The 24,705-nt window shown below is 36.8% G+C and overlaps 1 protein-coding gene and 1 long non-coding RNA gene across 8 annotated transcripts; both read left to right on the top strand.

Moving 5' to 3' along the window:
- Positions 1-1,597: 1,597 nt before the first annotated feature.
- LOC127158979 (NLR family CARD domain-containing protein 3-like) lies at positions 1,598-23,929 on the top strand. 7 transcript variants are annotated; one of them, XM_051101923.1, is made up of 14 exons: positions 1,598-1,725; positions 2,947-3,036; positions 4,739-4,810; positions 9,178-9,294; positions 10,542-10,658; positions 11,368-13,161; positions 13,503-13,676; positions 14,464-14,637; positions 16,500-16,673; positions 16,999-17,172; positions 22,182-22,286; positions 22,585-22,695; positions 23,611-23,659; positions 23,765-23,860. In XM_051101923.1, exons 3-13 carry the CDS (start codon positions 4,761-4,763, stop codon positions 23,654-23,656), a joined length of 3,036 nt encoding a protein of 1,011 aa, XP_050957880.1. In that variant the 5' UTR covers positions 1,598-1,725; positions 2,947-3,036; positions 4,739-4,760; the 3' UTR covers positions 23,657-23,659; positions 23,765-23,860. The 7 variants fall into 7 exon arrangements, with proteins under 7 accessions (XP_050957880.1, XP_050957879.1, XP_050957878.1 ...); XM_051101922.1 differs by lacking the exon at positions 1,598-1,725 and having other exon boundaries at positions 2,759-3,036; positions 23,835-23,929; XM_051101921.1 differs by lacking the exon at positions 1,598-1,725 and having other exon boundaries at positions 2,759-3,036.
- On the top strand, positions 4,820-7,156 carry LOC127158983 (uncharacterized). The gene is made up of 4 exons (XR_007826332.1): positions 4,820-5,188; positions 5,859-5,980; positions 6,625-6,712; positions 6,899-7,156. It is a non-coding gene; the product is annotated as an uncharacterized LOC127158983 (long non-coding RNA).
- Positions 23,930-24,705: the final 776 nt, after the last annotated feature.

The raw sequence follows: 24,705 nt of genomic DNA, 5'->3' as shown, positions 1-24,705 counted from the left end.
GCCAGAGGGAGGAAGGAGGTCCACAAAGCCGGTGGGACGGAGTGACGAGGCGCAGCCGTAGGAACAGAGTCCTGAGGTGATGAAGGGCCGACGACCGACCAGGGCGGAGCCGGAAAGACGAGGGAGCCCGGTGGAGCTGGTGGACCGATGGGCGACGATGGAGACGAGGGCGCTGAGAGCCGTGGTGAAGCCGCAGGGTCGGAGGGCTGAGGCGGAGTTCTGGACTCTGAGGCTGGAGGCGGAGATGAGGGATCCTCCAGCCCTGACGCCGATGGAAGCTGGCAGACCCGCGGCGCACCCACTGCACAGGTGGTGGGCTGAGGGTGAGCAGAGGGGCTGTCAGGGGACAGCGGTGAGCAGACAGATGTTGACATAGGCAGAAGAGGGAGGGTGGGTGGGGATTCCATACAGGCAGGCATAACGAGACAGGTAGATACTTCTGTAAAGAAGTCTATTAAATCCCCAGAGTTATTCTCTAGATCTTCCGTAGAAAAGTCAATCAAGTCCCCAGAGTTATCCTCTAGATCTTCCGTAGAAAAGTCAATCAAGTCCCCAGAGTTATCATCCAGCTCACCCCCAGCAGTGGTGCAGTGGGCAGGGCTCTCCATAGCCCTCACACGCTCCATCTTGCACTCCCCGTCATGGTAGATGTAGCCGGCTCTCGCACCTGATCGGATGTGTAGGGCTCTGGCTCTGTGGCGATCTTTAGCTCTGTCGCTCGTGGCTCTGGCTCGTCATCCGCGGTGGGCTCGGGCTCAAACTCCGCGTGTCGGGGTGCTGGTTGGCTGGGCTCTGGGTCTTGAGTGGGGCTGGTGTCATCCTCCGCGGTCAACGAAGATCTACAGGACACCAGCACCCACTCCATGTAGTCGGCGAAGCTCTCTCGTGGACCCTCCCCGGACAGCTGCGCTTTCGTGGCGATGTTCAGTCCTGCACGGTAAAATGTGCAAAGGCTGCTGTCCGGGAAGTGTGTGAGTGGTACGAGGTGGACAAAGTCTCTAGTGTGGTCCACGAGAGAGCGATTCCCCTGCTCCAGGAGAAGGAGGAGGACAGCAGGGTTATCCATAACGAAAAACAAAAAAAACAAACACTGAGAAAAAAAAAAACGGAAAAAATAAAGCAGGGAAACGCCGGGGATAAACTGTAGGGTCGGTCCTTCTTTCACGGTAAGTGCTGGATAGATGAGTCGAGAGACGAGATACGATACAAATAACAATTTAATATAACTCTTAGTAGGAACAGGCAGGAACAGAACGATAATCCACACACATCCAAATAACGTCAAGGACCGACAGCAAACTCAAATCACAAGCAGACTTATAAAGGGTGGTGATTAAGACACAGACAGGTGTAGTAAATAAACTAATCAGGACAAAATGAGGACAGGAAGAACCAAATATGGGCACAATGGGAAAAACAAACATAAACAGTCCAAATGGCACACAGAACTCTGACACTTATACCTTATTTAATATTTATTTATTTATTTATTTATTGATGATGTTGTTAGGCTAATGTGTCTGTATGTGACTATTTAATTGTCGAGAGAGAGTCCATACAAAATGCCAAAATAAAACATTTTTGTATGTTTGTTTACCTCATCTGAGGCTGTCACAGTAGAGAGGAGAAACGTGTTGACGATTAATGGGGGTCCCTTGATTTCAACTGAGAGGTGGTTTTTGGACCCCCTGAACACTTTTTACTACTTTTTACTACCGGATGCAGGTACTTCAGAGGCTTTATATGATTTTACCGTTATATAAAATGTATATCACATAACAGGATGTTCTGGGGGTTTGCGATAGTTGTGAATTTGTTCTGAGTAGTTTTCTTATGTTGTTGTGCTAAAAAGAGTTTAAGACCATAAGGATCTTTGTACACAAGGTAACATTATCCTTGTGCAATGTCAGTGCTCTTCAACCTTTTTAAAGCATTTTAGAGAAGATTCTCTGTATTCTACATTCTACAAATTATAAGAAAATTCTATTCTATTTTTTTTTTTTATAATAATATATCTGTTCTGTTCATTTTGATCATTCTATGGACAAACCACTAGACTATACTGGAGGACACAGATCTGCATTGTTTTATGCTAAATAACTAAATGTGCCTTTGTAAATCTTTTTTTTTTTTTCTTAACATTGTTTCTATATCTTATTCGCTCTCAAAGCCTTCGCCAAACCGGTATTTAAATTATTATTATTATTATTATTATTATTATTATTATTATTATTATTATTATTATTTGTCGCATGGAATCATAATTTTGTTAGTAGCCTAGCAGTAATTTACGTGTAGCCTACATGACGGGAAACATGAACATTCAAAAGAACAATCAAACCTAACATTTCTATCAAGGTGACTTCCGCACTAACATGAAATATTATAAATACTTCATATAAAAGTAAGTGTTTAAAGAAACGTTAATGTATAATTGTGTATAATGTATAAACTTGTTGGACATAGCTTGTTATTTAGTTTACGTATTTGGATTTCTTACACGGGAAAAGATGGTACAGTTGCAAAACATTTTGCATTCCCTTCAGTTTCTCAAAGACGGTTTTGTATTGGAAAGCCAAAATTACATACAAACTTTCAGCTTCTGTATGATGGTCAGGTACATATGTGGCAGAGTGGGTAAGTTCCCTCCACTGTATTTAGAATGAGAGCCTATCAGAACGGAGTTGTTACATAAAGGCTGCGATAAGGTTACCTGAGATGCGTCATTGCTTACTCCGCCCTTTTGTGCGTGCGGGTTTCCGCCTAATGTTGCAGGGGGGGCTCGTCCATATCAGTAAATCTTATTTATGTATTGTAGCTGGAATATCAGCGTGTTCGCGGCTTCGTGGTGGTGGGCAAGCTGTCACTGTCCCTCGGCAGGTTAAGTTTGATTAATCGTTTGCGTGGCGTTCACGCTTGGTATAACTTGCATGGTTTTTATTTCAGCTGGGTTGATTCCGCTCATCCTCCAGAAAACTGCTGAGATTTGTGCTGTGAGCAGCTGTATGATTTGTGTGTCTCGGTAACCGATATCTTGTAAGTATAGTTACATTTTTTGTGAATAATTGATCGAATTAATTTAATGAATGGTCTGTTTTTGGGAGCGCTCCGTCTTTTAGGGGTTAGGTGATCGCCTCCTGCATAAAACAGGATTAAGACGGCGCTGCTGTTTTGCTGTTTGCGTGTTTTTAAATATTTTTTCCCCCTCTCTTTCATACTAAAGCCAGTGGTTGTGGCAGTAGTTGTCCCGATTATTTGACCGCCTATTTGTTTGGTTGATTGCGCTGACCTGCCGTCCAGTCTTTGAATTACCGGCTGTGTGTAAGTTTGTTGTTGTGATTTTTCTTTTGTTTTGGAGTTTGGTTTCTTTATATTGCTTGTATACTTACTCTTAGTTTTGGTTGTGCCATTGTATGATTTGTTTTGTGTATTGTATGGTTTTTCTTTATTCTTGATTTTGTTTTGCTCAGTTTGAACCTGATTATTTTGAAGTTATAGTCAGTCTTTTTGCTTTGTATTTCTTTTTTTTTTCCACATTTTATTAAGTGACAATTGTCCATTGTCAGTCGTGTTGTGTACTGTTTAACAATTTGGAATTTGTCTTATTTCATCAGGTTCCAGTATAATTTTGTTTGGTGTATTAATTGCCTAATTGTTTTCTTTGTTGTTGTTGTTGTTGTTGTTGTTGTTGTTGTTGTTGTTTTAGCCCTGAGTTGGGCGGCTAGTTGTTGTAGTATCCCAGGTGATGGTATTTGGAGAACAGAGTGTGGATTGCTGTTTGTAGTCACTCACTTCACTGTGTGTGTGTGTACTTGTTTTTGCTACATTGTGGGGACCAAATGTCCCCACAAGGATAGTAAAACCTGAAATTTTTGACATTGTGGGGACCGGCTTGTGGTCCCCATGGGTACAAAAGCTTATAAATCATACAGAATGAGATTTTTTGAGAAAGTAAAAATGCAGAAAGTTTTCTGTAAGGGTTAGGTTTAGGGGTAGGGTTAGGGTAAGGGGATAGAAAATACAGTGTGGACGGTATACAAACCATTGCGCCTATGGAGAGTCCCCACAAAGATAATAAACCAGACGTGTGTGTGTGTGCGTGGTTTATAGTTAATCACCTTGCAGCTAGCCTACCCTGCTACGGGTGAGCCTTAGTATTTCAGTTATTTGTTTGTGTGTGATTTGTATTGAACCATCTCTTTGCTTGATCTTAAGTATTTTATCTGAATATTGTGAATTTAATAAACATTTTTGTGTACTAATACCTATGCCACTGCCTTTCATGGCAACAAACCTATGTCTGGTTTTCATCAAGTATTTAGTTCCCCTCACTTTAAAGGGGTGGCGTAGTCAGCATTAATACCCTTTTTTTCAAGGGTTGGTATTTATAGTAAAATTGATTCATCCCCTGTAGTCCACGCTACACATATAATCACGATTTTACTTGTGATGGCAGCCCTGTTCTCCCCTACAAACTACTGATAGTAGTAATGCATCGTGGTCAGAAACACATCGTGAATGTGTAACGTCTAATACGCCTTAAAACTAATACCGTGACACATCTAACCTAGTACTACATATTCAACACAAACTGTTCATCGTTCTTTGGCTGTAGTACTTTTTCATAAGTGCAGCAAAAATTTAACGTTGTATACAGTATATAGGCACTCTGAATTCTTATAAAGTGAACAGATGAACAGTGTTTCAGTATATCTGAATCAGTGTTGTCTCTGTGCAGCTGTATGAAGACTGAATGAATAATGGAGGACGAAGAAACATCCAAAGATGGAGATTTTTCTCCAGGACACAGGTACATCTTTATGAGTTTTTATGTTGTTATAGAAAATGCATTGTACACTGTAAAAAGTCATTCTTTAGGATTGTAGATTTCAATGAATGTATTATGTAAACTTTATTAAACAAAATTAATTTCTTGATTTTTAAAAGATTTTTTGAGTTAAAACCATTCATGACAGGAATGACAAGAATTAACGTAATTTATGTTGTTAAAGAGAGAAAATTGAATAAATCCAACATGATTGAAATGAGCTCTTTTTAATTTACAAACATTTCCTGTTACAACGCGCGGTTTAATCAGCTCCTGAGCGGGAGACACGTGTGCTGGAGTTCCCGCTGACAACCTGGAGGCAAAGCTAATTGTCGCTCTTTTTCAGTTGATTTCACAAAGGTAAGGGATATTATTCCATTTATATAGGGGAAAAAAAAACAGTTAATAATTCAAATTGTATACTTTATCTGATATAGGCGTCAGTACCAGTTAATGGTCGGCTATTTAAAATTGACGTGGTAGTAGTGCTCTTGAACAGTAAAGATGCTAATTCGTTCATATAAAGTTACTACCGATTACTAACGTTAGCTTAACTAACGGGGAACGAGCAACATTGTTTAATAATGGCTGTAACGTTAGTCAGTGTCCGATCTGGGACAACGAATTCTTATTTTGTTGCCTAATGTTAGTGTTATGTCCATGTCACGCATTGGCTCCTTATGTTTGAACTAGGGTGTTGCTCATGAAGTATGGGAATCATGTTGTTTAACATTAGCACTGCCATTGAACAGTGTGCAAAATAGTTTTAACATATCTGTGAGGACCTGATGTGGCGATCTGCCAGGACGTATTGTGTTAATAAACCGTAATCACTGACACGTGTGTTTGTGTATGTTATTTAAATAAAGTCCCTTAAACCTAATCATTCCTCATAGTTACACATCTTGTTAAGAGCTATAAATAAGATTGAACAGTAATTATCTGCGATTGCGATTGTACAGAAGCCCTGAACTTAGTTTGTAATTGTTTGTTTCACATTTCTATTTTTTTTTTTTTTTTTTTTTTGCAGAATTGCAGAATAGAATTTAAGAACAACAATGAAAAGATTGACAACACAAAATCATTAATCAATTTCCAAGTGTGCAAGACATAAAAGAGCGATGGCCAGCCAGATGGTTTCAGCTTTCTCAAGTGAGTTACCAATCATGTTTAGAGACCAAAAGGAACATAATGTATCTGAAAACATTAATTTGTTTTTTTGGATAAAAGGGTGAGAAATGAATAAATGTAAATTATAAACTCTTCAAAACATCAACAGGTTTTCTCATTTCATAACTACTGTAAGTTAAATAATTAAATGTGATGATAAACTTTACTGGATGCTTAAAGCTGAACATGCATTTTGTGAAAGACTGAAAACAGTTCAGTGCAGGTTTATAATGAAGCATTTTGTTCATTTTCAATTATAGTAACAGCTTCAGTAACAAAATACAATAACAACCTTAAGTTAGTTTCATGGACTTTCACTGCAAAAATTCAATAAGTCCTGTTTTTATTTAGCAACCTCTGTTGATAGATGCAAACTTTTTAATTTATAAAATTTACAAAAAATTTAAATGTACTTTTTTTTAGCCCAAGTGCTCAAGCCAAATGGTCAAGGTAGAAAGGAACAAAATTGTGGAGGCAAAAACACCTTGGGAGAGGCTTATACAGTTATATTGTTTACCTGTTTACATTTTTTGCACCCTATTTTACATGACTAAATTAACCTCTCTGCAGAAGACATAGCATTATTATTTTTTATTTGATTTTATTATTTTTTTTAGGATGAGCAGTGTTCTGTCGATATGATGAGAGGTGGTCATCAGCTGCATTCTAGAATTCCTTGGGGAACATAAAGGAAACCTCAAAGAACTTTGCAAAGTAAGCAATCTTAATTTCAATATACCAGAAGTGTGAATTTATTTCAAAATTATTGTGGTTTACTTCCTGAAGAGGCCATGATATTGTTGATTGGACTTTCTGATTAAACAAATTGTTTAGTTTCAGATCTTGTCTTTTTATCAATATTTTGTAGGTTTTAAGTGTCACTACTGTTTAATATTACAGGACAATGAACATCAGACAGAAAATGAACAGCGCTTGTGATGGCTGTAGTTGTGACAGGAGCTTCCAGTGACAGTCCAAAGGACATTGGAATTGTTATCAAGGGGAGAAAATTGTTACAGGCCTGCTTGCTGTGTCCTCCTTGGTTTGATGTATGCACTGATTCTCCATTATCCCAGACTAAAATCAAAGTATACCTTTTAGGACCAGTGGTGGCCAAAATTATTAAAACAATAGTATTTTCACCAGCTAAAAAATGTATTTAAGTCTGTTATTTCTGTCTTTTGCTGTAGTGTGTCAGTAGAAAATATCAGTTTACATTTCCAAACATTCATTTTGCCATTAATTGTAGTAATCAAGTGAGATGTTTGTCTGACAACAGCCAGTGCTCCACACAGAGATCTGCACTCATGATCATCCAGTCTGTCTGGACTGACATGAAGAAACAGAACAAACTGAGACAGACTAAATCCAGAAGAACTGTGGAGAACAACTTCTCCAAGATGCTTCAAGAGGCCTACCTGCAAAGCTACAGTAATGTCAAAAGGTTTAGGCACTTGTAATACTAAAAAAATAATGTCATAAATAGATTTTCTTTATTAGTTAACTTCTATTTACTAAATTAAATCAACATTTGACCATTCTTTGCTTTTTACACAGCTTTTGCACTACAGTAGGTGAACTTGCACATAGTTTTTCAGGTAGCTTTGCAGGGAGGATTCTTGAAGCATTTTGGGGATGTTGTTCTCCGCAGTTCTTCTGGATTTAGTTTGTCTCAGTTTTTTTTCTGCTTCTTCATGTCATTTCAGACAGACTGGATGATGATCAGATCAGATCTCTGTGTGTAGCAAACAAAAATCTCACTGGATTATTACAATTAATGGCGAAATGAATGTTTGGAAAATGTAAACTGGATCCCTTCAAAGAGGTTTTGAACTGCTGTCCTAAAATGGTTTTATCTGTTCTGTGGTTCCATGTCACCAAACAAATAGCTGACATATTTTCACATTTTGTGCCTATTTTAAACAATTTGTACTTAAAAAGAAAGAGACAAAGGACAGTTGACCTACTGTTGAGACTAGTAAATGTATATTTTGTCTGAGAATGCTAATAGATGCTGTTGTTGGCAATAAAGCAGAAGCTTGTAATTAATCTTTATTGTCTGTGTCTGTTATTTATATCTGAAATCATATTAAAATTATTTTTATTAATCAAATTATTAAAAATAAAAAATTGTTATATCAAAACAATTCTTTTAATTAGTATTCATTAGGATAGTGCTCCAATGAAAACAATATTTTAGTTTACATTTTACTTAAATTTTTTTTGTGTGTGCTATTTGCATCTACTTAATTTGAATGACTAATTTTAAGGAGCTTGTTTGATTAATCCTAACTCATTTCTCAATAGTAGCTAAATTTAATAATATTGCTTGTAATCTGTTGCCACAATTTTACTGAGTAGATGTAGTGTGTATTATTTGTTACGGTGTATGCCTCAGAATTAGGTGTTCTGGCATGGTTTGTAGGAAGTTTAGAGTGGTTGTTTCTGTCTCACTTTCATTTTGAGATGTGGGTCTCACACGGGGCCTCTGTACTGTCCTATTAAAAGAGCACATATCTATGTTGATAAAAAGATGAACTGATAAGTGACATGGAGCTTGTGCTATGATGGTGGCTGAACAAACGCACAGTGGATTAGTTTCAAGTTGACAAAACCAAACCAATCCAATCCGTTTTTTTTGATACCATGATGCTGATTATCTTTCTCTGTCAGCTGCACATTGAACGTGTCACTGTAATGAAAAGCCAATCACATGCCTTGAAACTGTGAATCACTTCAAAATTTAAACACATTTACACAGCAAGATGAAAAGAACTATCCATGAAAGAGGACAATGTAAAGAAAACATCTTGCCATATCAGTGCAATGAAACGTGATATTCATGTAGTTGATAATATACAGTACAGTATATAAGTAGGCAGAGACTAAATCTAAGCTCATATGTTGTCATGTATAAAGCTTTATCTATTGATTCTAAAGCTTATTTGTGTCACATATATATCTGTATATATTTGTATTCATTTAAAATGAAAGCTTAATTATAATTATTAAACTAATAATAGCTTCTGTAGCTTTCATGGTACCTAAAATATAGATAGATAGGTAGATAGGTAGATCGGTAGATAATCAGTATCTTATTAGGTTCATTATGTAAAATCAGCTATATGAATTCTCTATTTTATTATCTTTGTTGTTCTTTATTGTCTCTTCAATTGAAGCCCATTCCACAATCAGAAACCAAACCCACCAGCGTCCAGCTGTGTGTCCATGAAGAGTGACTGGTCTAAGCAGCAGCCAGTAACATTTAAGAATAAACATACACCAGCTGATTTGAGGTACAACATTTCAGTTCATATAGGTTATATTAGTGCTTCCCAATCCTGTCTTGGAGGCCCTATAACTATACATTTAGTATTTCTTTCTCAGCAGGTTTGGGAAGCAATTGATGTGTAAATGGATGGATAGATGTAGATTGTTTTGTTCCTGTCAGAGTGTGTTTTCTGTCTGTCTCTCTCTATCTCGCTCTGTCATTTTTCTTAGTTTCTTTTCTTGTTTCTGATGGCGTTTGCTCTGTCCAAGAGGAATGTGGATAGGTGAGATGTCACATGACATACATAGTGCCATATGCAGGTCATTTGATGTTTAGACACCTCAGGTTATAGAGGTAAAATGTAAAAAGTAAATGCCACCCTAAGTTTTGGGTTTAGTTAGAGTAGGAAAGTTTAGGGTGCTTGGCGCTGAAGATTTTCTTTGTTTATTTATTTGCCAAGTTATAGACATGTTAAAACTAGTATTGCTCTTTGCAGCGCAATATTTGACCAAATGGGTAAAATTACGGTTATTTTGGTCAGCTAATGCAAGTAAGCTCATCATTCTGCCTGCTTTAAATCAGACACAGAGATGAAATAGTGCCGTAAGATTACATTTATTTGAATGAATTATAACATTTATTTCAATTAAGTATCGATTGAGAGAGAGAGAGAGAGAGAGAGAAAGAAAGAGATGACAGTTGTGTGTGCATTACCTGCCTACTGCACGTCCCTCTCTACAAACAGCAAATTAATTCAAAAACAGCGATTTTTACAACCTTGTTGCTGAAGAATATAATGTAGTGATCTAGTATTTTATTAATAAAAATATCAGGGAAGCGTTGACAAATTTACGTGTGTGTGCAGGGCAATCTATCTCCACCCCTCTCTCTCTGTGTGTGTGTACGAGTGATGTGTGTTGGTTAGTGTGCATCACGCATTAATTTAGAACGGTGATTAAACTGACTTGAAACTACCTGTGCATACCTGACAGCCAATCGGAATCCAGTATTCAGATGGACTTCAGAATAATTGTATATATTTTTGTTCATTTTCGTAATTAACACTTTTTGTTTATATACTTGTACCCTTATTTTGTTCACTTTTGTACAATAAATCACTTTTTTTTTGGCCTTACTTTATTTAGTGTTGTCTCTTGCCATCACCATCACTCTAAATTTCATCACAACCTACTTCCAAATTAAGAGATTCTAACATAAACAAAAAGAGAACCAGTTTATCTATGTTGTACTGTTGTCTCAATTCTATTAAAGTCAGTTCTGTTCAGAGAGATCAAACCCACCAGAGCCCAGCTGTGTGCCCATGAAGAGTGACTGGTCTATAATGCAGCCAAAAACATTAGAGGGAAGACACACATCAGCTGATCTAAGGTACAACATTTCTCTAGATATACTAAATGAGGCTTTTTCAGTCCTTTCCTGGAGACCCGAACATTAGTGTAGTGCCAAATGTTTAGAAAGTTGAGACTATGCCTTTTTATGACTTATCAACTCAAACTTGAATGTGTAAGTCAAAGGAGGCCATAATGATGTAGCAGGTCACATTTCTTTTTCTTTTAGAATTCAATATTGTTACTATCAGTATTTTAAAAAACATTCAGAGCCTGCCAACTCATTCAGGAAGTTTAGTTTATTCAGGTTATGTAGGTTCATTAAACTGGTTTACAAAACTCAGGAAAAACTAAAAAATGTGCATGTACCTGAAGTATTTTCAGATGAATTGAATTGAGAAGAGAATCAATCTATATCAATAAAATCTACAGTAGTCAACATTTGAAGTGGATCAAAACGTTTCATAAAAGTCCCAAAACCAAAACAATACCCATTCTTGTCTTAGGACAACTTTGATTAAATTTCTTGATCCACTTCAAATATTGAATACTGTATATGAAGTCAATATTAATGTCTAGTTCTAATGGCTTGTACAATCTGCCAAATAACAACCCTACTGATATATAGACCAAAAGTGCTGTTGCTTGTGTGATATTGCATAATTGTTTAATTACCAAGTGTGAGTTTATTATAGTTTATTATACTATAACTTTTACCTCCTTATGTTGTATTCTATTTAATATTTCAGTCATGACTCTCAAGTGGTTCAAAGCGGATTGAAATCAAATCTGCTGAAGAAGTTTAACTTTCTGTATGAAGTAACAGAAAACCAGGGAAACCCAACACCCCTGAATGAGATCTATACAGAGCTCTACATCACAGAAAGTGAAAGTGGAGAGATTAATAATGAGCATGAGGTGAGACAAATTGAGACACAATCCAGGAGAGCAGCAACAGAAGACAAACCAATCAAATGCAAAGACATATTTAGACCTTTACCTGGACAAGACAAAGCCATCAGAACTGTGCTGACAAAGGGAGTCGCTGGCATTGGAAAAACAGTCTCTGTGCAGAAGTTCATTGTGGACTGGGCTGTAGGGAAAGAGAATCAGGACATCCAGCTCATATTTCCACTTCCTTTCAGAGAGCTCAACTTGTTGAGGAACAAGAAAATCAGTCTTTCAGCTGCTCTTCATGTCTTTTTCCCTGAAACTAAAAAAATTAATCCATTCAATGGTGAATATAAAGTTGCCTTTATTTTTGATGGTCTGGATGAGTGTCGTCTGTCTCTGGATTTTCAGAGTGATGTGAGGTTGTGTGATGTAAGTGAATCAGCCTCAGTGGACGTGCTGCTGATGAACCTCATTGTGGGAAATCTGCTTCCCTCTGCTCTCATCTGGATCACCTCCAGACCAGCAGCAGCTGATCTCATTCCCTCTGAGTGTGTCCATCGAGTGACAGAGGTACGAGGCTTCAATGAGCCACAGAAGGAGGAATACTTCAGTAAGAGAATCAGTGATCAGAGTCTGGCCAATACAATCATCACACACCTGAAGTCATCAAGGAGCCTCTACATCATGTGCCACATCCCAGTGTTCTGCTGGATCTCAGCCACTGTTCTAGAGAAGATGTTGCAGAAATTACAGAAAGGAAAGATTCCCAAGACTCTTACACAAATGTACACACACTTCCTGATCATGCAGACCAACATCAAACATGAGAAGGACTATGAAAAGACAGTCAAAGATGAAGACATGATCATCAAACTGGGGAAACTGGCTTTTCAGCAGCTTGTGAAAGGCAACCTGATCTTCTATGAGGAAGACCTGAGAGAGTGTGGCATTGATGAGACCGAAGCATCAGTGTACTCAGGATTGTGCACTCAGATCTTCAGAGAGGAGTTTGGCTTGTATCAGGGGAAAGTCTTCTGCTTTGTTCATCTGAGCATCCAGGAACATCTAGCAGCTCTATATGCACACCTCTCCTTTACAAATAACAGAATAAATGTGTTTGACCAAACTGAACACAGTCTATTCTCTAAAGTTTCCAACTACTTAAAATATAATTCATTATCTGGTCTGCATCAGAGAGCTGTGGATGAGACTTTACAGAGTAAGAATGGACATCTGGATCTTTTCCTTCGTTTCCTTCTGGGTCTCTCACGGAAGTCTAATCAGACTCTTTTACAAAAGCTACTGACAAAAACCGGAAGCTGCTTCTACGATAAAGATAAAACAGTTCAGTACATCAAACAGAAGATCAGGGAGAATCACTCTCCAGAGAGATCCATGAATCTGTTTCACTGTCTGAATGAACTGGGTGATGATTCACTGATGCAGGAGATCCAAGATTATCTGACATCTGGGAAAATTAAGCAAATCAAACTCTCCTCTTCACAGTGGTCAGCTCTGGTTTATGTGTTGCTGACATCAGAGCAGAAGATGGATGTTTTTGATCTAAAACAGTTTATTGGAGCACAAAATACAGCAGATGAAGTTCTTCAGAAGCTGCTGCCTGTGGTTAAAGAATCCAGATCCGTTCAGTAAGTCACACCAATAACAATCACTACACTGATAAAACATAATTATGATTGTAACATGTGCTTTCTTAAAGCAAAGTGTGTGAGACACAGTTACTGAAGCAACTAAGCTGTTCATTTGTAGCAGCCAGTATATGAAAGATGAGATGAAGAATTGAATATCGAATATGTAAAACAGCAACAGTGTATTTTTCTTTATATTGATGCTTTGTAATTAGGATTATTTGTCCTCTAATATTTTTTTCTGTATGTTTTATTATTTGTATGAATTACATTATTATTTGTTGTTGTTTTTTTCTTTAATTGAGGATAAGTTCATGCATGTTCTTTAATCTTGTGCGTAGCTTGTGGAGCTGTGGTGTCACATATAAAGGTTGTGCTGTTTTGGCTTCAGCTCTGAGATCAAACCCCTCACACCTGAGAGAACTGGATCTGTCTGGAAATCAAATAGGAGTGTCAGGAATGAATCTGTTATTTGATGGTCTAAAGGGTCCTCATAGTAAACTGGAAGCACTTTGGTAAGGCTGTTTAAGTCAAATAAAATAAAAAAAAATATGATCCTGTTTATGACTGTTTATATTTATAAGTTCACTTAAAGAGTATACTTGCAGTTTAAAACTACTAAACTAGTAGTTTACTGAGACTATACTTCAAAGTGTACTAAAAATAAAGTATTTAATTAGTAAATTATCAGTATACCTATATGTTCACTTTTAGTATGCTTGCAGTACAAACTGAAAACATGTAAACTAGTTGTGTACTCAAAGTTCACTACTGTTATACTTAAAAGTGTACTTCAAAGTATAATTTATGTACTAGAAAGTGGGCCAATTTAGTCCCAATGAGTATTGAAATAGTACACTTAAAAGTATACTACTAGTACACTGATATTTGTATACTTACTACATAAAGTCTAAAAAATATACTTTACTTAAGTATACTTTATAAAATAAACTTGAAGTATACTTCTTTTTGGTAAGGGAGTAGGCCCTCAAAGAGAGCATTACAATAGCCAGTCTGGACAGAACAAGACCTTGGACAAGGAGTTGTGTGGCCTTTTCTTATTGGAAGGGTCTATTCTTCTTAATATTGTATAAAGCAAATCTGCAGGACCAGGCCAGTGTAGCAAAACACAGTTACCAAAACCATGTTTCTCGGCAATGACAACCATGCTAAAATCTAATGAGAAAAGAAACAGAACACTTACAAGCTGCTTGTACATATGCACAAAACGCATGTCATAGATCTCTTTCTGATTGTGAAGTTCTGAACTGAGAGACTGAAGAGTGTCATTGTTCTCTACAGGTTGAGTGATTGTGGTGTCACAGATGTAGGTTGTGCTGCTCTGACTTCAGCTCTGAGATCAAACCCCTCACACCTGAGAGAACTGGATCTGTCTCGAAATGAAATAAGAGCATCAGGAATGAAGCTGCTCTCTGCTGTACTGGAGAATCCTTACTGTGAACTGGAGATACTAAGGTAAATAATTTCCTTAAATCACACACTGTTCCTCACAAAAGAAATATTCACTAATAGCATATACCTGTAGGTCCATCTGTAGCGTTTTATGATCTGAATTCTGATGCACAGTGTAGGCAAACCATAAAATTGACATTTATGCATATAGAAGAAACTTTTATCCAATGCAACTTGCAACAACAATAGTCATAATATACAATACCTCGTTTATTAGGCTATGTTCAGACTGCCAGCAAAAATCAGATTTTTTGCATACCTGATTTTTCTTTTTCTTTTTTTTAATCTGATTCAGATCACATTTGGAGGTGGTTTGAAGTGTGATTTCAATCAGATTTTTATAAATGCATCTCAGTCTGGACACCCTGGCTGGTCAGATTTTCAAGTTGCGCAGTCTTTTGCATCATACTTTCATTTCGCACAACAATAACATCAAAACTTGTGACGGAAATATCAGAACTATTTCATACGCACAGGGTATTAATTTTCAAGTACAGAACTTTCTAAATAAATTTTTATTTTTACTAGTATAAATTTTATTTAGAGAGCTCTTTATTATTTTATTTTTATTTTTTTTACTAGTAACAATTCCAGTTAGGGAACTCTCTTATTAAATTTAACTAGTAAAATGCAATTACAGAGCTCTATAATTCAGGTTGCTGTAAAATAAATCATGACACTTTTTGCTGATTTTTCACGAGATGTCACGGAAACATTTCCAATGTAAATTAAATATTAATAATAATTAGATATTATATTTAATTTGGTAGCAAAACATAAAGTGTTGCACATTTTATTGGTGCAAAAATGAGTATGTGTATTTTGTACACCATTTGTAAGAGCTTTTTATGGCATACTTAGAAGCACCGTAATTACAAAATTGTGTAATCTGTTATAGAGACTACTGAACAGACATTTTGAAGTTTATTTTTAATGCAAAGAATTGAAAATCAAAATAAAGCTCTGTAAATGCTCTTTATAACACTATAAGTATGTACCATCATGTAACAAAAAGTTCTACATGCAATTGTGGTCTTCATGCTTACATGAACACTTGGGCTAAATACTGGAAATAAGTCATATAAGTGGTCAAGTGCAAAGCCTTGTTAGATCAGGTCCCCACGCCAGACAATTAGGATCCAGCCCCGGACACCAGATCCCGTCAGAAAATATCAGTCTTTCGGTAACAGAACAACTAGTCAGCAAGCTGTAGTTACCCCAACCCCACTAACAGCAGGTTTCTGTCAGTTATGAAGTTGACCGATGGAAGCCAGAAAAGAGCAGAAGCAGGAGACGAAGTGATGATGGTAAAAAGGTACAGAATTTATTGAACAGTTTTAGTTGCGTATGTCTCAATGTTCAGACTTTGTCTGGGGAGTACAGGTCAAAGAACAATGATATATCAAACGGATGCAACATCCCATAAACCTTGAATTTCCATAAACATCCCCGTTATCTATTTCTTAGACCAAACAATTCATGAAACCTCACAATCATGGAACTGAACAATAATGAAAATGCATAAGCAAAGAAAATAATAAGAAATATAAAATATAAAAACATATAAATGAATAATATTTAAATAATCAAATAAATAATTAAATATGAATTATGTAAATGACTAATGATTGTAAAATGATTATGAATAATTATGTAAATAAATGATTATAAATGAAATTAAAAACAAACATAAAATTTAAACACAACACAATAATTTGCATGGAAGGATCTAAGGATCCTTCAGCCTGCAAGTTTGAATATTTGGACAAGACTAAGACAGCAATGATAAATGGATACATAGAAATACATTTAAATTACGCTTGTGAAGTTCCTGGTTATAAGTTCCTGTAATTTGTTCTGTACAGGTTATATAGTTGTGATATCACATATGAAGGTTGTGTTGCTTTGGCCTCAGCTCTGAGTTCAAACACATCACACTTGAGAAAACTGGATCTGTCTAAAAATAAAATAGGAGACTCAGGAGTGAATCTGCTCTCTGGTGGACTGAAGGATCCTCGCTGTAAACTGGAGATACTGCTGTAAGAATAAATTTATATTTTTGATTTTCTTCCTTTTGTAAATGTTGTTGAGTTTAAACATTATTGAGTGATGCAATGATCTGACAGCTGCTTTCAAATCATAAACATGTTGAGGATTTGGGGGTACTCACATAAAAATAATAGATTGTCACATTCGTTATGATATTAAAATGAATCTCATCATTCACCATGTAGAAGTGGGTCTGAACTTTAGACTGGAGCTGTTAATTGTGGTGTGGATTATGTCTCTCATTCTGATTGTTCCTGCTTATCTGAGCTGTTGATCCTGAACTGGGAGACTGAATAGTGTCATTGTTCTCTCCAGGTTGTGGGATTGTGGTGTCACAGAAGAAGGTTGTGCTGCTCTGGCTTCAGCTCTGAGATCAAACCCCTCACACCTGAAAGAACTGAATCTGACTGGAAATAAACTAAGAGACTCTGATGTGAAGCTGCTCTCTGATCTGAAGGATAATCCACATTATGAATTGAAGACGCTTAAGTGAGTAGTGCTAGTTACTTACTATAAACATGTTTAAATTAGATTTTGTTAGTAATTTATGCTACGGAGCTGTTGAATGCTTTAATATGATTGGCTGAAGAATGTTCTAAGGTGTGCAGTTATTTTCAAGGGAAACATATGGCGAAAGTAGTTCCAAGAAGGTCTTCACTGCATTACATGCCCATATCACTTTACCAAATGATTTCAGTTATTTTAAAGGTCCTTCCAGTCTACAACAGTAAAATAACCAAAACATACAACACTGATGAAGCAAATAAATATAATAAAAATGACAAATTATTTCCATGTTTTTGCCACAAAATTCTGTTTTATTATGTAAGGAGAGTGCATACTCGTTCTCCCCCATACAAACGCACACACATACAGTAGATGAACAGTAGTGAAAAACTTTACATTTTTCTTCATAACTCACAGACTACTTGAAACACACCAGTCATCGTTTGATACAAGAAACACATATAATTTACAATACAACTATTTAACAATACAATTGAGATATTTTCGCTAACTATAATATTAAATTAAATGCAAGATGCTTAGTTAGAGTTAGAGTGTTACAATTGTAACACTAAAAAATAAGTCATATTAATCCACTGTATCTCAAATTAAAGCCTTTCTCAAAGTAATCACTTTATTGCTTTAGTAATAATGTTACTTCAGATATTTTTTATTATATTATTATTATTATTATTATTATTATATTTTTTTTTTGTATGTGGTTGATGGTTCATATGCATTCAACAAGCAAAATTCTGTGTGACTGTCTGTGATTTACTTACAGGTTTTAGCTGTTCTCTGGATCAGCTAATGGTGAATAAAGAGTCACTACAGACAGACATCAACATTCAACAGAATCAACAGATACAAACCCATAGTGATCATCATACATGCATGTGTTTGTGTAACATTACAGAATGATCCAATCCTTGATCTAAAGTCAAACAAGGAAACCTTTGGGTACCACATTTTGCATAATAACATCACCAGTTGTTAGTGACAATCTGAGTTATCTTCCATTCAATCCATAATCCAGTAGATTTCAACTCAACATAAAAGTTGTTGAAATCTGCCTAAAAGAGTTGCAATCTGCCTTTGATAGACTTGATAATAAAAAAAAACACTCTGTGCTCTGAATATGATGCCTTTGTATTCTAGTTTTGTTTATTATTTTACGGTGAACTGTGAGCTCAAATCACATTTTACACTTAAGTTACCATATTCTGTCAGTTGCAAGTTAATGTCATAGATACGTGTGCAGAGTAATGATCGTTCACACAATTGCTCTAAGAGGGAGGTAGACAACACTGCTCCTGGGGATATGGTCCTGCAGAGTTCAGCCCCAACAACTGCACTTGAACCAGCTAATCAAGGTATTCAGGGTTAGTTGAATATTGTAGTCAGGTGTGACGGGAACTGAAGTTTGAAAAAAAAAAAAAAAAAAAAAAAAGTGCAGGTGCAAATCAGGAGCAGGTGTTGGCTACCCCTGGAATAGCCTATGACATGTAAATGATTTTCAATCCTGTTAACTAAATTATCATGACATTTTGATGTCTCAGATTTAACATCTACCAGATATCTCTTACAGTGAGTATCTTGTATGTCCACCAGCTGTTTTAAGTACTATAGTGCATCTCATCCTCATAACTACACCAGATTTTACAATTCTTGCTGAGATATTTCTCCACTCTTCCACAAAGGCATTTGCAAGCAAAGGACTGTTTCAGCTGTCCTTCATTTCTCCCTGTACCACTTTTTTTTATGTGTATTATATTACAGACATTGAAGTTTATTGCTCTGGCCGCATCTGCAGTCCTCTTGCCTCCCTGCAGTGGGAATATGGCATATTCACACAGGTGTTTAGGGACCCTGGGCATCTTTCTTCTGGTGTTTTTCATAGTCGATAGAAAGGTCTCTTTACCGGTCTTTTAGTTACAATATTCTAAGTTATTGTAAATGTGACCTAATTATCACCTATAAACTGTAAGTGTCTTAAGGATTGTTCCACACATGTGTGTGCAATAATTGTTTATGGTTCATTGAACCAGCATGAAAACCCGTTAAGCAAGCAACCGTTGAACAAGCATGAAAAACATGCTTAAACCGTTTCCAGTAAAGACTTATAAAGCTTATTTGGATTAAGCATAGTGTTTGATCAGCTGACTACTGTTTCCTGCAGGTCCTTTCTGGATGTCTGTAATCTGATCCAATATGGAAGCATAGATGTAGATGTTTGTCTCCAGTGCTAGAAGATTCTTTATGTAGTTTTGAGGCAAGCCGGTGCTTTTTTTGGATTAGTCAGTCAGGCTGAGGGTGAAGGGTAAATTGTAATTTTGTATGGTGGTAAAGATGGACAGGATCTGAAATGATTCAGCTTGTATGTCAGGCAGAGAAGTGGTCCCTCCTTTGTTTCCACTGAGACATCTAATGAGCTGTATGCACCCTCATGAACCTGTTCCTTCATAAAACTTGTGCAAGATGCAGAATACAGTTGTATGCAAAAGTGTGATCTCCCTAGGTGAAAAAATGTTTCATATATTTTCTCATTAACGAACACAGTAGAATCATGTCTGTAAGCACATGTAGACAATGCATTTCTGCTTTATTTATTTTATTAAACAAATGGAACAAAAATAAAACCATAAATGTACACCCTTTTAATCAGTATTTCATAATTTCACACCACACCAGAACTTACAGCTTCTAAATGTTTCTTGTACTTTGCTAACAGTCTTTCTATCTAGTTCAGCATTCTTAAGGTGTCTCACCTACACTGCATATTTGAGCATTTTAACTGTCAGACTGAACAGTAGCTGTAATGAACTGTGTTTTCTCAAACAGTGGTTTCCAACAAGGAGTTTGAACTGAATTTCTAAGACTACTAAGCTCAGATTTCCTGGGGGCTAAGTGAGGTCTGCCCATGCAGGGTCAGCGCTAAGGGGCCAACGTTTTGCCAGTAAGCAAAATCTCAGTGGCCCTGCACTGGCAGCCCACTGGGGGCCCTTAGGCTAGTGCCATTGTGATATTACCTAGAGGGAGAATAACAGAAACAGAGGAGGAGAAGGGGAGGTGGAGGGATGCCAGAAGAACTGAGGCTGGGACGGTGCAATGCTTATATAGGCTTGTAATGATGATTGACAGGACTGAATGATTAGATGTTAGAATTTAGATTAGATGTTTGGAACTTCATTTATGTTGTTTCTCCACTTGCATTTCTCTGATCACTTTCTCCAGTTTTATTTCACTCTCTTCTAATGCATATCTCTGACTTCTCTTTTCTCCTACAGGTTTCTCCTCTTTGGTGTCTCATCCATTCCCTCCAATAACTGCTTTGCTTCTCTTGATGTTAATAAAGCTACTGACAATCTCTGCTCCACTTTAACATTACAGTCTGTTCTCCAGTCCAGCATGTGTAACGCTCTCCAGTCCCTAGATCACAGATGCTCTTTATTACCACCCTGCAAACAAGCCTGCGGTGGCACTTTACAGGCCCACTTAGGACTAGCCTAAGGGCCCCCAGTGGGCTGCCAGTGCAGGGCCACTGAGACTTTGCTTATTGGCAAAACGTTGGCCCCTTAGCGCTGACCCTGCATGGGCAGACCTCACTTAGCCCCCAGGAAGCCCTCCTAGGCCCACACAGGACCCACACTATTAATCTACAGTAAAACATCTATTTCACTTTAAATACTTTTCAGCTACTGTAACTTAAGTCTTTGGGAAAAACAAATTATTATACAGTACATCTGAAATGATTGCAGTCACCACACAACTAATGTCTGTATTGCCAAAAATATACAGTAGTCAAAGGGATTTCAAATTAATAGATTTATTAAATACAAAATAGAAAACATTCAATTCAGGTTAATCCTGCCAATTTAACAGTATGAAATGGACCAACAATATCTATACAAATATAAAATATAAATTTACATAAAAATTAAAAACGGCAAATCACCTAAATTTATGTTCAGGAGTCTTAGTGAAAGTAAGTTGTTTTTTACCTGAGCCATTTTACACTTGAGCTTAAGTTTTTTTTTACTTGGAAAAAAACTGATCTTAAGTCTGTTGAATAGTATTATTTAGTTGCTTGTGCTGGAATTTACGTGTAGCTACGTAATGGGAAACCACGAAAACTTTGAGATCCTGTGTCTGTTAACGTTACATTTTGATCAAGGTGAGTCAGGTGAGGTGCATAAGTGATTTCCTCATTAATGTAAATTATAAAATAATAACTTATATTAATTAACAAAACAACTTGATGTAATTATTATATCTTTAATGGTCTTTTGTTGGACTACAGGTTTAAAAAAACATTTTATATATTTACTGTCATTTTCGGTACTGTTTGGGGAACATTATTATTAAAATCCTAAAATTTCAAACGCGATTAATAAGACATATGTGTAATTTAGTGTTCTACAAAATATATGCAATATCACAGACATTGTTTTAACACAATAAATGAGTTTTCACAGTGTTGCAGAGATGTAATCACATTTTTACCGTGTGACCTTTGCATCCATTGCTACACATGCGTTATCATAATATTTGTCACTTACAGCTTGTCACAATGAGTGTTTAAAAATAGCATACTTAGTGGAAAAAAGAGTGATTGAAAGAGATTTTCAAAGAGCTGCTTCAGATTTATCTGAGCAGCTCTATGAAAACTGAATGTATCATGGGGGACACACAAACATTCAGCGATAGAGATTTTTCTCCAGGATGCAGGTACATAAAAAATCTTTATATTATCCTAATGTTACATAAAACATATTGTATGTGACATAACTGGGTGTTTGCCAGGGCTGGCAAAGTGATCTTAGTGGGTGATAGATTTATCACAAGACATACATGAACTGATCTGAGGTACAACATTTCTGTATAGATGGATAGATTCTCTATATGAGGGTTATCTAAATGTCAAATCAACTATATGAATTCTCATCTCCATTACATTCTCTATTTTAATGTTTCTACTCTTGATCCCACAGAGAGAAATCAAACTCATTGGAGTCCATCTGTGAATCCATGAAGAGTGACAAATCTATGGAAAAACAAGCAACATTTAAGGAAGGATACATATCAAATGATTTGAGGTACGTTTGTGGAAACAACTTTTAACAACAATTTTAATTTGCATATCAAATGTCAATGCTAACTGTAAAATAACACCCAAGTTTTTGATCTGGTCAAATACCCTTAATGTGATACAGGGTAGTCTGTTATCTGTCTCACTGGTGACTGAGGAGACCCGAAATGACACACTCTTTCTTGTTAATATTAAGATGGCAAATATTACAAGTTAACCAAAATTGGAAGTTATCAAAACAATGTATTCTATTCTATTACACTTATAATGTACATCTATTCTATTCTATTTTGCCTTCATTAAAGTCAAAGACTAAGATTAAAACCACCGGAGCCCAGCTGTGTGTCCATGAAGAGTGTCGACTCTATGCACAAGTCATTAGAATTTAAGGGAAGAGACACATCAGCTGATCTGAGGTACAACATTTCTGTCTGTTTGTATAGACAGATATGTTTTTATAGCCCTATTCGGACGGGACTAGTTTTCCAGGGGGTCATTATAGAAATTTGTGTTTCACAGGCATGCTTTGTCATTTTATTCCCATCCGAATCTGCCAAGTCTGTGTTACCTCTGTAATAATTCCAGAGCAAATTACCCACTGTTTTTCGCAAACCTCAGTGATCCTATGGGAAATCTAATCTCATCCAAATGTGAATGTCTGTGTTTGCCGACAATACTTTTTTCCCCATTGAGTTTCCTTGTGTGTTTTTTCCTTGAATGAGCTGTTTAAACCAAAAGGGTCAAAGCAAATGTTCTTTCACAACATTTTTTCTGTTGACAACAGACTCAGGCATGTGGACTGTGTCAGAAAGTTATATTTTAAGTTATAAAACTTGCAGGATGTATTAAGTATACAAAGACCTCTTCTATGTCAAAAGATCAAGGGACATTTGGTTTCTCGTGCCATGACCCCTGCTGCTGTACTATTAGCATCATAATATTACTAACCTTCATTTCTGCACTCAGTCACATAACGTTTTAATTATATATGTACCCTTATGAAAATGAATTTAGAAAGTTAATGACTATATGCAATGCGCACATACAGATTATGTGATCTCTGCAAAGCCCAGATGTACAAAACAGACCCTCCCACTTCTAAACACGGAGATGCAAGTCCCATCTGAACCGGTACTTGTAATCAGGTCGGGTGATTTCAAAATTTAGTTTGGAAAAGTAGTCCTGTCCAAATAGAACTTATGTCAGGTTTATCTACATGTAAAAACAAATATAAGAATTCTTGACTGTGTTCTCTCTATTATATTGTCTCAGTTTATGTTGATTCCACAGAGAGCTCAATTTGATGATGGACAAAATACTTTGTCTTTCAGATCTACTTTGTGCCTTTTTTCCCTGAAACCAAAGAACTGCAATTAAGTGGTGAATATAAAGTTGCCTTTATTTTTGATGGTCTGGATGAGTGTCGTCTGTCTCTGGATTTTCAGAGCAGTGTAAAACTGTATAATATATCTGAATTTGCCTCAGTGGATGTGCTGCTGATGAACCTCATTGTGGGGAATCTGCTTCCCTCTGCTCTCATCTGGATCACCTCCAGACCAGCAGCAGCTGATCTCATTCCCTCTGAGTGTGTCCATCAAGTGACAGAGGTACGAGGCTTCAATGAGTCACAGAAGGAGGAATACTTCAGGAAGAGAATCAGTGATCAGAGTCTGGCCAATGCAATCATCACACACCTGAAGTCATCAAGGAGCCTCCACATCATGTGCCACATCCCAGTGTTCTGCTGGATCTCAGCCACTGTTCTAGAGAAGATGTTACAGAGATCATGGAAAGGGAAACATTTCCAAGACTCTCACTCAAATGTATACACACTTCCTGATAATTCAGACCAACATTAAACATAAGATGGACTATGAGAATAAAGTGAAGGATGAAGACATGATTCTCAACCTGGGGAAACTGGCTTTTCAGCAGCTTGTGAAATGCAACCTGATCTTCTATGAGGAAGACCTGAGAGAGTGTGGCATTGATGTGACAAAAGCATCAGTGTACTTAGGATTGTGCACTCAGATCTTCAGAGAGGAGTTTGGCTTGTATCAGGGGAAAGTCTTCTGCTTTGTTCATCTGAGCATCCAAGAACATCTAGCAGCTCTATATGCACACCTCTCCTTTACCAACAAGAACATAAATGTGTTTGACAAAAATGAACAGAGTTTGTGTTTTTTACCTGGTCTACATCAGAGAGCTATGGGATGAAGCTTTACAGAGTAAGAATGGACATCTGGATCTTTTCCTGCGTTTTCTTCTGGGTCTCTCACTGGAGAACTCTCAACTCTCATCTTACGAGAACTACTGACACAGACAGGAAGCTTCTCCTTCAACAAAGAAGAAACAGTCGAGTACATCAAACAGAAGATAATGGAGAATCGCTTTCCAGAGAGATCCATGAATCTGTTCTACTGTCT

Source organism: Labeo rohita, unplaced genomic scaffold, assembly GCF_022985175.1.
Source record: "Labeo rohita strain BAU-BD-2019 unplaced genomic scaffold, IGBB_LRoh.1.0 scaffold_183, whole genome shotgun sequence".
In the NCBI taxonomy this organism is placed as follows: domain Eukaryota; kingdom Metazoa; phylum Chordata; class Actinopteri; order Cypriniformes; family Cyprinidae; genus Labeo; species Labeo rohita.
This window is presented reverse-complemented; position numbering and strand designations above follow the sequence as displayed.

Coding starts and splice junctions, on each gene's coding strand:
- LOC127158979 (XM_051101922.1), top strand. CDS start 4,761: ATGGAGGACGAAGAAACATCCAAAGATGGAGATTTTTCTCCAGGACAC. Junction 10,659..11,367: donor CACACATCAGCTGATCTAAG/GTACAACATTTC, acceptor TTAATATTTCAG/TCATGACTCTCAAGTGGTTC. Junction 17,173..22,181: donor TATGAATTGAAGACGCTTAA/GTGAGTAGTGCT, acceptor TTGATCCCACAG/AGAGAAATCAAACTCATTGG.